Source organism: Aulonocara stuartgranti (assembly GCF_965226115.1).
Source record: "Aulonocara stuartgranti genome assembly, chromosome: 5".
Classification (NCBI taxonomy): domain Eukaryota; kingdom Metazoa; phylum Chordata; class Actinopteri; order Cichliformes; family Cichlidae; genus Aulonocara; species Aulonocara stuartgranti.
In genome coordinates, this window is record NC_138943.1 from 702226 (window position 1) to 717500 (window position 15275).

Genomic DNA, 15275 nt, shown 5'->3' on the forward strand with positions numbered 1-15275 from the left:
TGGTGACCTCCCTCGGCTTTTATTACCGCTAATCATTTATTTAAGCTCAGTTTTTAAAACCTTAGGATGTAACTACAGCCCAGCCCATGCAGCAGTATATGAATGACTAACCTCGTATTGTGGATGGATTATCTCAGTTGTTCTCCTGGCTGAAGTTTGGTCCTTTTACAGCATCCTGCCATGCGATTACATTTGTTCCTGACCACCGAGAACACTCACGTTAACTTTTATCCAGTGGAAAAAAAGTTAGCTTGTTTATATTATGCTAACATAGCTGTGTCGCTAGCGGTCACGTAGCACATCATTATATACCAGCTAGCCCAAGTTCAGTAACCCTACAAACGTCACTGCTGTTTAGTTTTCTGTCTTCATTTATGCTGGAAGTGATAGCAGAGCTGTACGTTTGAATTTGTTTCCAAAACCCCGCAGTCAGGACATGCTATATTGTATTTAGATAGAAGCTAGCGAGCTAACTCCCTGCTAACTTCTAACTCCGTTAAATGTCATAAATTCCGTTTTCATGGATGCCTGGATGTTAAACTCAATTGTTACACCTGGTAGAGCAGAACGCTGATCATTTTATTAAAGATGAAAGACTTTAGACAGTTTTTCAACTCTCAGTAATGCCACAGTGATCGTTTGATATATGGACCTGCAGCGGAGTTTAGGCCCAGACACGGCTAGTGACGTCAGACTGAACGACAGGATACCTGCAGTTTGGAGGAGCAGCCAAACTAAAGGGGGTGGAGCTAAAACAGCTCGTTTCAGACAGAGGAAGAAGTGAGGAGCTGCATCGGGGGTCAGTGTCACATAAAGAAGGATTATTTCCAGCTGTGAGTCATGCAAAGCTGCTCTGGACGAGAACTCACACACACACACAGACACACACACAGACACAGACACACACACACACACACACACAGACAGACTCACACACACAGACAGACTCACACACAGACAGACTCACACACACAGACAGACAGACTCACACACACAGACAGACAGACTCACACACACACACACACACACACACACACACAGACAGACTCACACACACAGACAGACTCACACACAGACAGACTCACACACACCAGCAGCTCGTCCTCTCTGACGTGGTCACATACAGGAAGTGACGCTCCCGTGTTGGTGTAGTGTTCCTGTCGGAGTCATGTGACAGGAGTGGACGGTCTCGGCCGGGAGGCGGTCCCCGCCTGCGAGCGGAGGTTCGGTTCTGGAGCTGATCCGAGCGCGTGTGACAGTCAGTGTGGAACGTTCGTCTGTGAGTGTTTGTGTAGTTCTTTAAATATCAGCCGAGCAGAGCGGGAAATGAAACAGGAACGCAACGAGGCGGAGAGGGGAAGAAAAGTAAGTCAGACAAGATAATGTGTTCTCCCGAGGCTGCGATCAATACGCCTAATAGAACGGGTTCATTAGCGTTCAGGGCCTGCTCGCACCATCATACCGGGTCACTGTCGGCGAGGCGTTATCGATCGTGGTCCAGAGCGGCTCCTGAGGTGCTGGTTAGCATTGCAGACGCAGCAAAGCTTCCCCAGAGAAAAGCTACGAGTCGATGAGCGACAGAGTTCATCAGATTAAGGAGTCCAATCACGGCACGGCCCAGTAGCGAGACACGCCCAGGCGGTTCCCGAGGTACGCAGCGTTAGCCTTGATGTCGGTGGGTCTCTTCACTCGTCTTACTCCTGCTTTCATCTACCGCATCGCCCCGGCTCTCTGATCTCTGCACACCTTTACCTTCATGTACGCCACAACCACGTCTCCACAGAGCGCCACGCCGATCCCTCACGCCGCCACCTCACCTGGGCCACAGTGAGCCCTACATACTGTTTACTTGAATTATCCAAATCTATGTGCTACATGTATATAGTGCCAGGTCCTCCTGCAGTCACCATCCATCCTTATTCCAACACCCTCACACGTATAAATGTGTGCGTGCACATGCTCCAAGCTTCATCAGACTACAGTGTGTTTGCACCAGGACCTGCACAGGTGTGAGAGGCTGTGCTGTAGCACTTTACTGCTGCGGTTCCCTCTGACGTCTGTGTTTAGACATGTAGACGGACCGTCGCTCTCAGAGTCGCGCAGGACGAGGGAAAGCGTTTTTAAACCTGCCGTTTCCTGAATGATCTGCAGGAGGAGCTGAAAGTGTCAGAGCTGGTTATGACGGAGCGGCGTGGGTCAGAGTGGCGGCTGTAGTCGTGACGGCTCGATGTGTTTGTTGTGTTTTCATTTCTGCGTCAAACACAGATTCGGCGAGACGTTTACCTGGATGTCAAGTTCATCACATCACATATGACCTTAAAAATCATCACAGATTAAAAGAAGCCGATTAAAGAAATCAAGCATGAGTGTCACAAACACACTGCTCAATGAAACACAACCAGTGGAACAAGAGCAGGAGGCTTACAGGTCTGACCACAGAACCAGACTCAGCAGCATTCCGGTGCCCCGTACGCCGTGGGAACGCTGTGGGAACGCCGGCTTTAACGTTCCAAAACAAGCATGACCTAACCTTCCAGAGATTGCCAGCTACGAAATAACCACCGACTGACCAATCAGATCTGTGGAAAATAACACAAACCCAGGAACGTTCGCTGTCTGTCCCGTGAATGACTCGGATACTCTGACGATCTGCTGCGTGAGGCTGATTCTCCAGCTTTACCTCGAAGCTCTCACCATCAGCCAGCGCTCTGCTTCAGTTCTTCCACCCAAAGCCGGAACGCAAAACGAGGAGTAACTCTCAGATCTGCTTCATTAGTCGTGCTTTCTGTTCTAAAATCAGACACGTGGTGGGATCAACCCCACGTGGGAGCTTTGTAAAACGAGTGGGCGAGTCTCCGAACCCTCCCGAGACATTTTCACAACAATTGTACACGGCGTTAGAAATAAAAATCAGCGGGTAGCTAAACCCAGCATCTGTGACCGTGCGGTGACGGATGAGGGTCCAGACCTGCTGTCGCACAGAAGAAGTGAAAATGGAGCCTCCAACAAACAAACGAGTAATGGAGACTCGCTGCTCTCCACCTGTCCCGGGTGGGCGTGGCTTCCTTTATTCTGTATCCACACACACCTGCAGTAAACAAACGGCGCCAGCGCTCACCTGTGCACTTCCTGCTGCTCTCGTCCTTCTTGGAGGAGCTCATCAGTTTGCAGTTGAAGTTCTCCTCCCAGTACTCGGCAAACCACACGTTCCTCCTGTTGTTCTCCAGAGTCCGCGAAGTGAAGTAGGCATCGAACCCTGAAAGACATCCGGCAGCAGGTCGGAAAACAAAACAGAGGTTGATTCATTAGGCGGCGACAGCCCGGAGCACTCGAGCACGAAGACTCAAAGCAAACAGGACGTGTTTCCTAATGTATGTGAGTGTTTATCTGCTCATCTGTGCTGCATTTTAATCAGGCCTTTATGTAATCCATCTAAAGTGCTGTCAGAGGGGAGTTCTTCAGGAAACACTTCATTCTGCTGCTGTCGAAGAAAACAACAGGAACAACTCGACAGCTCAGGATGGAGCTAATGTAGATAAAGAAAGTACCCGTCAAAGATTCTTTCCACAACTTCCTGCCAGTTTAAAGAGCTCACAACGTTGTGTAACGCTGCCCGAACACACGCCAAGACCGCAGCAACAACAAAACCCTCACATATGGTAATAACATTCCTGGCAGGAAAGGGAATTCCACCGGGATGAATAGAAACGGAGCTGCGGATCACCAGAAATAGCTCCAACCGTGTAACCTTTGCACAAATCACAAAGGCCCCGAGAGCCGAGGAGGGTGGTGCGTAGGTTTCTAATCGCATAAGCAAATTAAGAGATTATCACTGAAAAACAAGAAACGGGTCAAAAACAGAATTTTATTCATATACTGACAAAATAATCCGAATAACAACCACCTGACATCACAACAGGTGCTGTGACAGGAAGCTGGCAGCACGTTTATCATCCATGCGTGCGACCTGTTCGTGCATCTGCTGCTGGAATTCTTCCGATGAGAGCGCGCCACAACAACACACAACAACACACAACAACACAACGTGGGCAGGTGCGGAGTGCACTCCACGCTCCTGGAGGCTGAGAGGGCGTGGCACTGACCACGTGCACCGAAGGCGGCGACATGTCGCTAACCATCGCTAGCCGTGAGCCAAGCGGAGGAGAAACGGGATAACGCATACACAGGCACCTTCAAAGTAAAAGCTGTTCATCGATGCTTCAACAATACATTTCAAAAGGTGCAACACTTACTTTGAAGGCAAAGCTTTTTTTAGCACCCGTGTTTTTAGTTCCTCGACTGAGTGAACAGCTGCTGCGTGTTTGCAGACAAGCTGGCGTTTCCTGTGACGCATGCATGCTAACACTAAGATATGCAACGGGGTAAAACGTCTGCAGACCAGTGGAGTCAGATTTCATTCGTCTCTCTGCTGGTGGCTTTGTCTCCACCGCTCACAGCCCGACAATCACCGGAAACGGAGTCATAAGGAGACGAGTCCTTTATCTAAAGAAGTGCACTTAATCATCTCCTGCTTCCCATAAGAGCCGCCTTCACTCCGTGCTCGCCGTCCGTCACCCATACCGCTCAGACGTCCTTGGCAGGTGACGCATTCATTGTAATAATTCCTGACAGCCTGGGATTAGGGTCGTGACCTCTGCAGGTCTGTGAGGCCATCCTGACACAATCAGAATCAGACTTACACATTAGTCATTACAAAGATGTATTTGAAATAATATTAAAATGAAAACATTAAACATAAATATATAAAACATAAGTATTTACAGAGGCTTACAGTGGAAGAGCCTCAGGGAGGAGGAGAAACATTGTTTCTGCTGCTGCCTCGTCAGAAAACTACTGACTGCTAGAATGAAGGGCTTTGGCTGGACCCGCCCCTTTGACCTAGGTCAGAGCATCACGTCACCAGGCTCCTGATTGGTTGTTGTGGTGTGACTTGGTGCTGGGAGTTCAGATTTTTCCAACTCAAGCGGTAGACGCGATAAGCGCAAATGCACAAAATGCAACACAAAAACTGCAGCGCGTATTTTACTTCGCGCTTCAAACGTGTCAGTCGCGCTACTTGGTCGCGCGGATCAGGCAGAAAAGCATTTTCGCGACGCAGATCTGCTTCTGAGGTTTCGCTTCGTCGCGCTCCTCCATTGACATGTAAACCTGACGCTCTGGTCGCGTTCGGTGTGAATGCACCGTGACACTGTATCTGCGCCATACCGTCCCCATGCTGCTCGTTTCTGCATGACTGCAGCAGTTCGTGGTTTCACACATCATGTGACTGTTTCGGCAGATAACGAAAGTAAACACACCTGAGCCAGGTGATCGGAGCTCGGCTCTCTGGGATCAGTTGTACGTTTTGGTTTCATATTTTTGGCCACTAGGGGTCGCCGAACACGAGCGTGCCTGCACAGAGCGTCCAGGAAAGCGAGTTTTTCTCCCGTGGGCCTGGATGTGGACGCGCTCTCTGCAGCTCTGCAGACGTCCAGCATCAGTCAGTGAAATCACTTGAAGTCCTGTGTCTGCACACTGTGACGGATGGAGGATTTTCTCCTCGCTGCGACTGAAGCTTTGAGCCTGGAAGCTCAAAGTAGGACAGCCGTGATGGCGACTCTCAGGGTATCTGACTGACAGGCACTTGGAGTCTCTGCGAGCTGCAGAGGGACAGCTGTGCCGTCTATTATTAGAAGTCTGCTTTTCCATTGTTGAAACGATGAATAATGAATGTAAACAGAAAGGATTCAGAAGTTTGTGCTTCAAATAAGAAACTGAGAAGCAAAACAGGAAATGAGGAGATGCTGGAGGCGGGATTTACTGGTGAGAGGAGAGATGTTAACAGAAGCTGCCTGAGAATTCGCCTGATTTTGCTTCAGTTCGTCAGTCTGACAGCAGCACCGCTGTGTCGGACACACGGGGAGACGCTTCAGAGATTTGTTGTTGTTGCTCTTGTTCAGATTTTCTGGGTCACAGACTTCACTGACAGCTCGATGTACGGCGTGTCCGGCCGCGTGACGCGTCATCCCACCGATTTACAGTCGCTGGCGTGACTGAGTCACGCTGCTTTTTCCTTTTTTATGGCTCGTTTTGTTTTTGACATCGAAACAAAGCAGCACTCAGACCCTCAAACACACGTCGCTGTAACAGAGACGCTGATGCGGCGCTTATGAAATCAAGGAAAAATCAGATAAATGCTCCCTCAAACGCATCATTAGACTCAGACTTTCTCCCTCGCCACGTCTGCCTCGTGTGCTCGGCAGGTCGGGCAGATGTTTTCTGGGAGTTTGTTTCTGGAAACCGGAAAGAGCGAGGAGTGCAGCGAGCGGCTAACACATGCACATTTATGCCATATCTTAACATCAGTTTGCTCAGCAGTTCTCCAGCACGGGCCTGAGAGCGGGTTAATGAGCAGCCTGTATGCATGCTGCAGGCGGTGGTCTCCACACACCAGGGGGCGCTGCTGCACACAGGGGTCCGGCTGAAGCTCATTTAAATGTATGAGAAACTGCAGGAGCTCATTTGTGCCGCGCACTCGGTAAACAGCTCCAGGTCAGCGTTTCTTTCCTGAGTTTTGGACTTTTTGGATAATTTTATCAAACGATGTGAAGCAGCCTGCAGCAGACACGCGGGCGTTTGTTACCCGACCTGGACGTCTTCTCCTGGTACGACCGAGTCACGTTCGGGCTAAAGGCACCTGTGCAGGTAAAGCAGCAGCAAAACTCTCGGATCTGAAAAACCAAGCTCCAAAACCTGCAGCTCACCTAAAAGGTGAGTCAGGTGAGACTTCCTGAGCCCTAGTGGACATTAGAGGAACTGCAGCTTTGGTGTTTCAGCGCTGCTTCGTGTTTAAACGAGACGCTCAACTACGCCGCTTATAACGGGATCACTGTTGCTGACAGTCCTGCGCTGCTGCGCTTCCTCTCAGGCGTCACGTAGCAACAGCACATGCAGGAGAGCCAGGAGGGAGTCTGACTCGCTGCTGCGGAGCCATCGATTGGACAACATCGAGCCGGACTGTGTCCACTGCACACGCTCACTCTCTGCCACACAAATAAAACAGCTTTTTAACCACGCCCTCTGACTCCTCCAGTGCGCTCACCTGCCACGAGGCACAAGGATCAGCAGGAACCCCGTCGGCCTGAACACTTCGGTGTGTCACACCTGTCCTCTCGTAGGTAAAACCACACGAGGCGGCCATCAGCGTGTGCGTGCGGCTCAGACGGTGTCACTCCAGGAGGCGGAGCCTGCTGCTGATCTCGGACCATGGACAGGTGCATCTTTGTATTCTGGATGTTACTTAGTCAGCAGGCTGGTTCCTGCCATTTTTTATCTACAGTCTGTGGTCATTTGGATCAGTTTCCATGAATATTGAACGTCACGCACTCGCCGTGTGTGAACTGCAGTCTGTGTTTTCTGCTGCCCTTCCTCTTTAACCCGTCCAGCTTGCTTTCTTCCTCACACACTGATGGATGCCGACGCCGCTTTATGAAAATTTTCCGAGCATGTATTTCTTGTGCAGGAGCAAAGACGTGAACGCTTTAACCCTCGACATCCGACCAGGAGGTCTGAACTGAGAGGCTTCTGTCATACTCCAGGCAGGCGGTCTGTGGACACCCGGTCGGAACAACCCAGAAACTATCGTAACGGCCATCGAACCGCGTCCTTGTTACATGCTGAGGAGCTTCACTGGGTACAGCGAGGTCACGAAACGTCGTCTTTATGGGGAAAGTTCAGACTGAAACTAAAGAAGCTGATCAGGTGTGAAAAGAAACGAGGGCTGAGACACAGGAAGACAAAGCTACGGAGAAGTCAATCAAAGAGCAAGAGAGGACGAACTCAAACAGAACTCCACACAGGAAGTAACCTTCAAAATAAAACAGGGACATAAAAGCAAAGCAGAAACCAATACAGACTAACACTGACTTCATAATTAAGTAGAGATGACATTTGAAATTATTTGCTTTTAACCTCAAATACGCAGATTTTGGAGTTTGGATCAAGGCCTGAAAAGAGAACCAAAACCTGACGCATGAAGAAAGAAAAAGATCAGAAAACTCAGAGAAGTCTGCAGCGGAGCCACGACGCTGCAAGGAAACCAGGTCCTGTGGGGGAGTTAGACACGTGTCAGGATTCAACGGCATCTAACAGGAGGGAAGACGGATGCTGGGAAACAAGCCAGACCCCCCAAACGATGAAGGCCGAAGGACCTGAGACAATAACTACAAACACAGCAGTTAATGGCGCCTGTCAGACGCTGCTGAGGGCAGCACAATAACACCGCAAGACGCAAAACCAGAGAAAAACAATCACACAAAGAGCTAAACTTCACAATAAAACAGGAAGTGAAGCCAGAGGGAAGAAACTCTGAGACGATAAAGGGATGCAGAGAAGTAAAAATCCATAAATCCATATTCAGAAAAACACACAGAACAGGAAGTTCCAACCCCGCCTCTGAGCCCAAGCTCACTGACCAATCAGGAGCTGGGATTCTGACGCTGTGTCCTCCGGGCTCGCTGTCAGCTCACAAAATTCTCTCAGCTGAAACATCTTCGTCTTTGTGTGTCTGGTTAAACGACGTCAGCGTGTGGTATTTGTAGTATTTGGTGCTCCGCAGAGGCTCGGTGCTGATGCGCACGCCTCCCTGCAGCAGCGTGCATTTCTTCTCTGGGCTCAGTCTTCTGTAATCTCACACGAACAACAACAAGTGTGCTGTTAGTGCACAAAATCATCCAGAAAGCACAAAGAAGACAAACAAGCCGAGGCCACGTGGGGCCACAGCTCCCTCTGCAGCCAAGCTCCAGCTCTAATGGCCTAAATGAAAACAGGGTGCCAGCGGCTTGAGTCGCAGCCAAAACCGCTGCCGGGGCAACAGAGAAATGACAATTAGCGCCCTTACTTAGCCGCGCCTCGAGTGGGAAAAACAATTGGAAAAAGTAGTTTAATGCCCTTATTTAAGATAAGACTAATCCTTAATGTGAAAGGAAAGCAGCGGCGTGAGAGGTGGAGGGCAGAGCACACGGCACAACCAGACTGACTGCAGGCGTCAGTGGAGCTGCTTTCAACAACAAGAGGCTCCATCCACCAAATCCTCCATGAAGCAGGTGGATTTGTGGGTTGGGACAATTACAGCCTGACTGCGAGACACGGCCTGGTTTCCACATCCTCGGTGGGAAGCTGCTGACCGCTGCTCCAGTGTTTCCCATCAGATCCAGTAAAACAAAGTAGCAGCTGAAATGACTTTCATTTCAGTGTTGGTGGGACGAAATCATGATGAGCAGCATCCAGACGAGCATTTGCAATAATGCATGTCTTAGCACATGCATATCCATGTGCAACACAGATAATAACGTTCATTCAAAAGGTGGATATTTTCTCTAAATGCAGCAGGCGGGTGGTGTGGTGGGTGGAGAGACTGGAGACGAACGTTGGTGTGAAGCAGGAGAAAGGATGCTTAGCCTGATCAGTGTCAGCGGCTAAACGTCTCCTCCTCCCATCTCTTTGCCGTTTGTCAGATTAGTGTTTCGTCTGCGAGCAAAGCCGCAGGAATGGGCTGTGACGGGCTGCCACAGAGCATCCCGCTGACTGAGGAGTCCAGGAAACAGACACGGAGGCAGCGCAGCCACAGACTCGGCCTGCAGTGGGACCAGTCCCTGCAGAGTCAGGCTGTGCTGTCCTGGGCTCAACCCACTCACATTATAGTTCCTGCTTAATCTCAACAGCGTGCAGTGCAGTCATATGGATATAATAACTTTTAGCATGCACATGAGTTATTTCTGTAGGAACAGAGGAGCTCTTGTCAGTGCTGGTGATGCTGTGGTCGGGTTCTCAGTTGTTGCACGTTTCTGCTGCACCGTCCTTGTTTTTTTGCAGCTTTTGCACACTTGCACACGTCCTGTGTTATTGTCTGTCATAGCACCGCGGGCTCGCTTCACTGTGTACTGTACCACTGGCTTGACTTGATTTTTCTGGATGTTTGATATCTTCCCAGAAAACGAGATCTTGGATAGAAGAGTGAGTTTGCTTCTGAGGGAGGCTGGCCTCTCCTTTAGAGAGGGCGAGAGGTGCTCAGAGAAGAGCTGCTGCTCCTCCACATCAAAGGGAGGCTGTGAAGGTGTTTCAGGCGTCTGATTAGGACCTCTAATAATGAGGCGTCCCAGGTATCTCTAAAATAAGATCGCCGTCTCTAAACACTAAAAACCATGATGACCCTCGGAGACTAAAATCTGTTGTAAAGTGCATCGTCACAGCTCTTTTACTTCGTGTTCTGTGTTAGTTACTTCATCTTTGCAGTATCGATTGATCAAATATTACACCTGCCTCTGTTTTCAATTCAATTTTATTTATATAGCGCCAAATCACAACAAAAGCGCCATTTGTGTGACGCTGCGCTCGCAGTTATTTCCTGCGTTTGGCGGTGTGAGGGAGGACATCCGTCTTGGCGGATGCTGATCATGTTTTAAACATGGAGTCAGATTAAAATCTGCATCCTCCCATCTCTGGTGCACACATGGGCACGCTGGAGCCGGCAGCTCTTCAAACAAAGAGGCTGGAGCTGGAGAGCAGTGGGAGGGTGGAGGAGGTGGAGGAGTTGGAGGGAGGCTCCTCGCTGCTTCATTTCCTCTCTTGCAGTTAGACCTCTGTCTCCTGGACTGCACAGAGCTGCTTCATGCCTCCTCGGTTCAGTGACTCCCTGAAGCCTCCGTTTCCTGTCCGTGACTCCGCCTCCCTGCTGAGATCCAGACATCCAAGTGACGGTCTGGTGGCAAACAGGCCCAATTGTCAGTTCACAGCAATAAGAACTGAACTTTACCTGTTCAGGTGGGAAACACTGAATGCGTCACCTGCAGGTTTTTGCAGACTCGGCGGCTTGGCCAGTTTTCCAGTGTGACATTAAAAGGCTCAGATTTGTGGATTAGAAGCTGTAACTGAGTTTGGGAAGTGGATCCATCCCGGCTGGAGACTGCAGACTCAGCAGGCATCTTCTGTCACGGGGAAACTTCACAGCCTGCAGCTTAATTCTACCCCATCTTCAACTTTCTCTTCTGCTTCGCCTTTGTTCCCGACGTGTTTTCACTAAAACCTTTTCTTCTCCACACCCCCCCTCTGTCTCGCTTCCTCTCTTGGGTTCAGTCTCAGCAATTATCGGGCACAGTAAGCAGGGCTGCGTTCAGGCTCGCAGCGCCACGTTTCACATGAAAATAGCTGGATTTATTTTCTCAGACCTGAAAAGACAATAAATCAAAGCCAAGCTGACCTCCTCCGTCCGGGATCCGAAACACAGACTTGGCTGCAGATTTGAAATGAGGTCTTGATTTATTCATAATCAGCCTCAGTGTCTTTAACATGTATGCGATATCAGCCGGTGTGACAGGGAAGGCCGCAGAGGGAGAGCGTGCGCAGCAAAGCGATGTCTGCATAAATGAGGACGGCTCCTGTCACTGCACACATTTGTCTGGACAAGTCTATAAGTCGGACAGAGGCCTGCGTTAAAATCAGACGGAACCTATCAGAGCGCAGAAACAGGAACAAGCACGCCGCTACTTAAATGTTTCAGTCGCTCACAGACGGCAGGAAACCGTGTTTGTTCCACCTGGATGAGCCGAGGACAGACGGGCAGCGACGCCATGATCTACACGTCTGTGCAGCTGGACCTGAAGCAGCATCAACGCGTCCAACTGAGACGCCCAGACCTCCCTCTCCTCAGCACCTCCTGCATCTCCCTGCAGCCGTCTCCTTCAATGCAGAGGAGCAGCATCTACTCTAAACTCCCCCTGAGTGACGGCGCTCCTCACACTGAGGCGTTATTCACGGGCCGCAGGTGAGGGCAGGCGTGCCGATCAGTAAGTCGACGCTCACCAGTGTGCAGGCGGGATCAGATGACCCCATCTGTTCCCGACCCTCAGACACGTGGACTCTTCCACTTGAGGCAGAAACTCATCGGTGACCCAGAAACCAGCCTTTTCCAGCCGAGAGCCGCCGCCGCCTCAGCCGATTCCCACTCAGCTGCGAGCCAGCCACGAGTTGGAGGTCAGCGCTCGATGAAACCAGGATTGAATCATCCGCAAAAAACAAAGACAAGAGGTCAGTGAAGCGTGCGCCCTCTGCCGCCTGGCTGCTCTGAGAGCTCTGCACCTCAACGCCCTGCCGGGACCTTAGTGCCCGACTTACTGTCTGCCAGCGCGAGCCCTCACAAAAGCACAGATTCTGACGGAGCCCCGGATAACCCGGAGAGGGTGAACATGTCACCGTCCATCCATGCACGCTGGCCTGCATGCCTCCGTTTGGAGTTAATGTCGCAGTATAACAATGAAGCCAGCTCTGAGACCTGTAGAAGGACTTTGAGAGTCATAATCTCCGGAGTTTGAGTATTGTTGGTGAGGCTGAGTCATCCTCAGAGCTCAGCCCGAACACACAGGCTCAGCGGGTGATGTAAACGCTGCTCTCAGAGCACACTTCACAGGCAGCCGCTGATGAGGTTTGTGCAGAAGGTTAATCTGGCTGTGACTCTCATCATAAAGCTAAATTTCTCCCCATCACCCCATCTCTTCCTGCTCCTCGCGGCGTGCCCTCTGGTGTAATGGGTCTGATGCCCTTAAACCTGACTCACCCCGCCCCTCGTTACGCTGCAGTGCTCTCTGCGAGTGCCTTTATGCTCAGAAAACCCCCATTTCCATAAATCAGTCATCAGAGCGCAGAATTTATGAGCGCAGCACCTCCCGTCAGATCCGAGGTGACAGCCCGAGTCTGCCCGGCTCGTGTTTGGCAGCAGAAAAAAGGTCAGAGCGACGTTACGCGAGCAGGAACGCTGCTTCCGTTCGCCTCCTGACAGAAGTATTAGTGCAGCGAGAACAAAAGAACAAAGAGCTCAGGCTTTATTTGAAGTCAGAGCGTTGAAGTGGCACAACAACCCGCCGCCGTATATCCCCGTCACCATCTGTGTTTGACACGACAGCCGCGCTCGCCGCCATCTGTAGTTACGACGCGCGCTGTAATCTAAACGCTGTCATCAGCGCCGATGAGGAGGTCGGCCGCGGTCTCGTTACGTTTCCTCTGATCTGCGGTTTCAGCGTCGTTACGATGGCGGCGCTTCTCTGCGTGTCACACCTCTGAAGAGAGTTCAGAAAAACACTCTGACACAAAGGAAGAGGTCGGGATTTTCAAAATAAGTTCGCTTTGTGACCTGCGAGTCACAGAAACACAAACATGTTTTAGTTTTGACTCAGTGACACTAATTATATCTCAAACAAACCGTCTGCTTAAAGGTTTCATTCAGCTTTAATTAATCAAACTGTGGAGAGTAAAAGCAAACGTGTCCTTGGATAAGCTGTTTAAGGTTAACTGTGAGCGGCGTGTCCGTGTACATCAAACCTGAGACTTTTTATTAGCGTCTCAAACTGACAGAATAAAACAATTCAAACTGCGACAGAGTAACTACAGCCAGCCTCAGCCGACTCCTGCAGACGGCGACTTTATTGGGCTTAAAAAAGATCATCACTGTGACATCAGAGGAAATACAGGAAGTGAAATCATCTTTATGCCAACACAACACATTTGAAACTTTCTATAAATTCAAAAGCATGAACGTCTTTGGACTGCAGCTCTGCATCAACACGTTTGTCGTCATGTCTTTAAAATCATTACAGAGAACGTTTTCACGACTTTCAGGCCGCAGTGAAACTTTATTCGTCTGACAGGAAGTAAGAGCAGCAGAGGTCTTTAGTAAAGCTCTCCGTGCTGATAGAAGCAGAATAATGACGACAAAATAATAATCATCAAAAGAGTCCTGAGCGATCTGGTGTCACTGCAAACCCAGTGAGACTGCGAGCGTTCCCGACGCGATTGAGTTTTCTGAAGTTCTGCTTATTCAGGCAGACGTGGAGGAAAAAGAGCGAGCGGCGAGGACAGAAAACCACGTTCTCCTTTCCTTCATGTAGCAGCGAGCTGATGAACTTTACACTCACATATTCTCATAAAGACGAGCAACGTGAAACCATAAGCGGCGACGGACTTACCGCTGATGGTGGCCCTCTTCGGCAGGATAGTGATGGCTCCCACCGCGGCGTCCTCCAGGTGCTGGATGGGACTGTTTTTGGCGCCCCAGCTGTCGGAGCCGATCCACAGGAAATGACCCACTTGGTCCGCTCGCTTACTGGCGTTCAGGATGCCCCTGCGTGAGAAAGCAGTCACAGACCCCACCCACACTTTAGCTTCCACATCAGTTTACCTGTCCTGGAGCAACAGGGTCGCTAAAGAGCCTAACCTGTCGTTACCCACCAACCTGCTGCACCTACAGGACCTTATCTGATTAGTTCAGGCTTTCCTAAAGATGCTGAAGACTACAAGCTCCATCTGAGCAACTGATCAACGGAGACGCTGAGTCAGAGGTGGAGAGTGAGTGAAGAAGACTGTGGAAACGCAGGGGAACAGAAGTCTGCAGACACCAGAGTGTCTGACTGATGTCGAGTTTTCCTCAGCCTGATCTTAACCTCAGTATTTTATGGTGGGTACTCATGAACACGGCTCACGTCACGGGGCGGCAGTCTAATCTCCCGCCAGCTCATCGAGGAACACCGAGGCGTTCCCAAACCAGCCGAGAGATGTAACCTCTCCAGCGTGTCCCGGGTCAGCTGCAGGAGCTCCTCCCTCAGGGTCGTGCTCATTATCCCAAACATTTTTACTTCCTCTCAGTGGATGGAGGGTACGGCTGGAAGAGTCCTGATGTGCTGAGCATCCAATAAAAATCCATCTGAATACATTAAATATAGCAAAGGAAAAACGTAGCATTGTGTTTGCTGGCACTAACACAGTCCTGACGTTTTCTCTCATCCTGAGCTGAAGACGACGATTCAGGTCACGTATTTAACTTTTGCACGTTACCTCAGCAGGGTTATTACCTGATGTCTTCATCGGAGGCGAACAGGATGACCGCCCTGGCGTACCGAGTGTCCAGCAGCTGGCGGATGATTTTATCGAAGTCGGAGGGTTTGTGGTCGTGAGGGATCTTCAGGGACTGAGCGATACAGATTCCACCTGAGCAGACAAAACAAAGGGCACAATTAACTCAGAGTCATCAGCTTCCTGAACTGCAGCAGCCTTAAAAAGTATAATTTATCCGTTTTATCGGCAATGGCTTTAACCTTTCAGAAACAGCGTTATTAGAGGTTTGGCCCCGAGCTCGTCCTAAAGGTTAAAGTCTGAGAGGACGAAAGTGCAGAAGAAGAAGGAGGACTCTGCTCTCCTGACATTTCACGAAACCGCCGACATCTCCGCGC

At 50.3% G+C, this 15275-nt stretch overlaps 1 protein-coding gene across 4 annotated transcripts in view; it reads right to left on the minus strand.

The window, feature by feature from the left end:
- The window catches only part of grm7 (glutamate metabotropic receptor 7), a 151286-nt gene that overhangs the window by 45714 nt on the left and 90297 nt on the right, over positions 1-15275 (minus strand). For all 4 annotated transcript variants that reach the window (XM_082533437.1, XM_082533439.1, XM_082533436.1 and 1 more), the window contains 3 exons: positions 14898-15033; positions 14016-14170; positions 3119-3256 (listed from right to left, as the gene is read on the minus strand). In XM_082533437.1, the coding sequence (XP_082389563.1) occupies positions 3119-3256; positions 14016-14170; positions 14898-15033 (429 nt within the window). The remainder of the gene's footprint in view (positions 1-3118; positions 3257-14015; positions 14171-14897; positions 15034-15275) is intronic.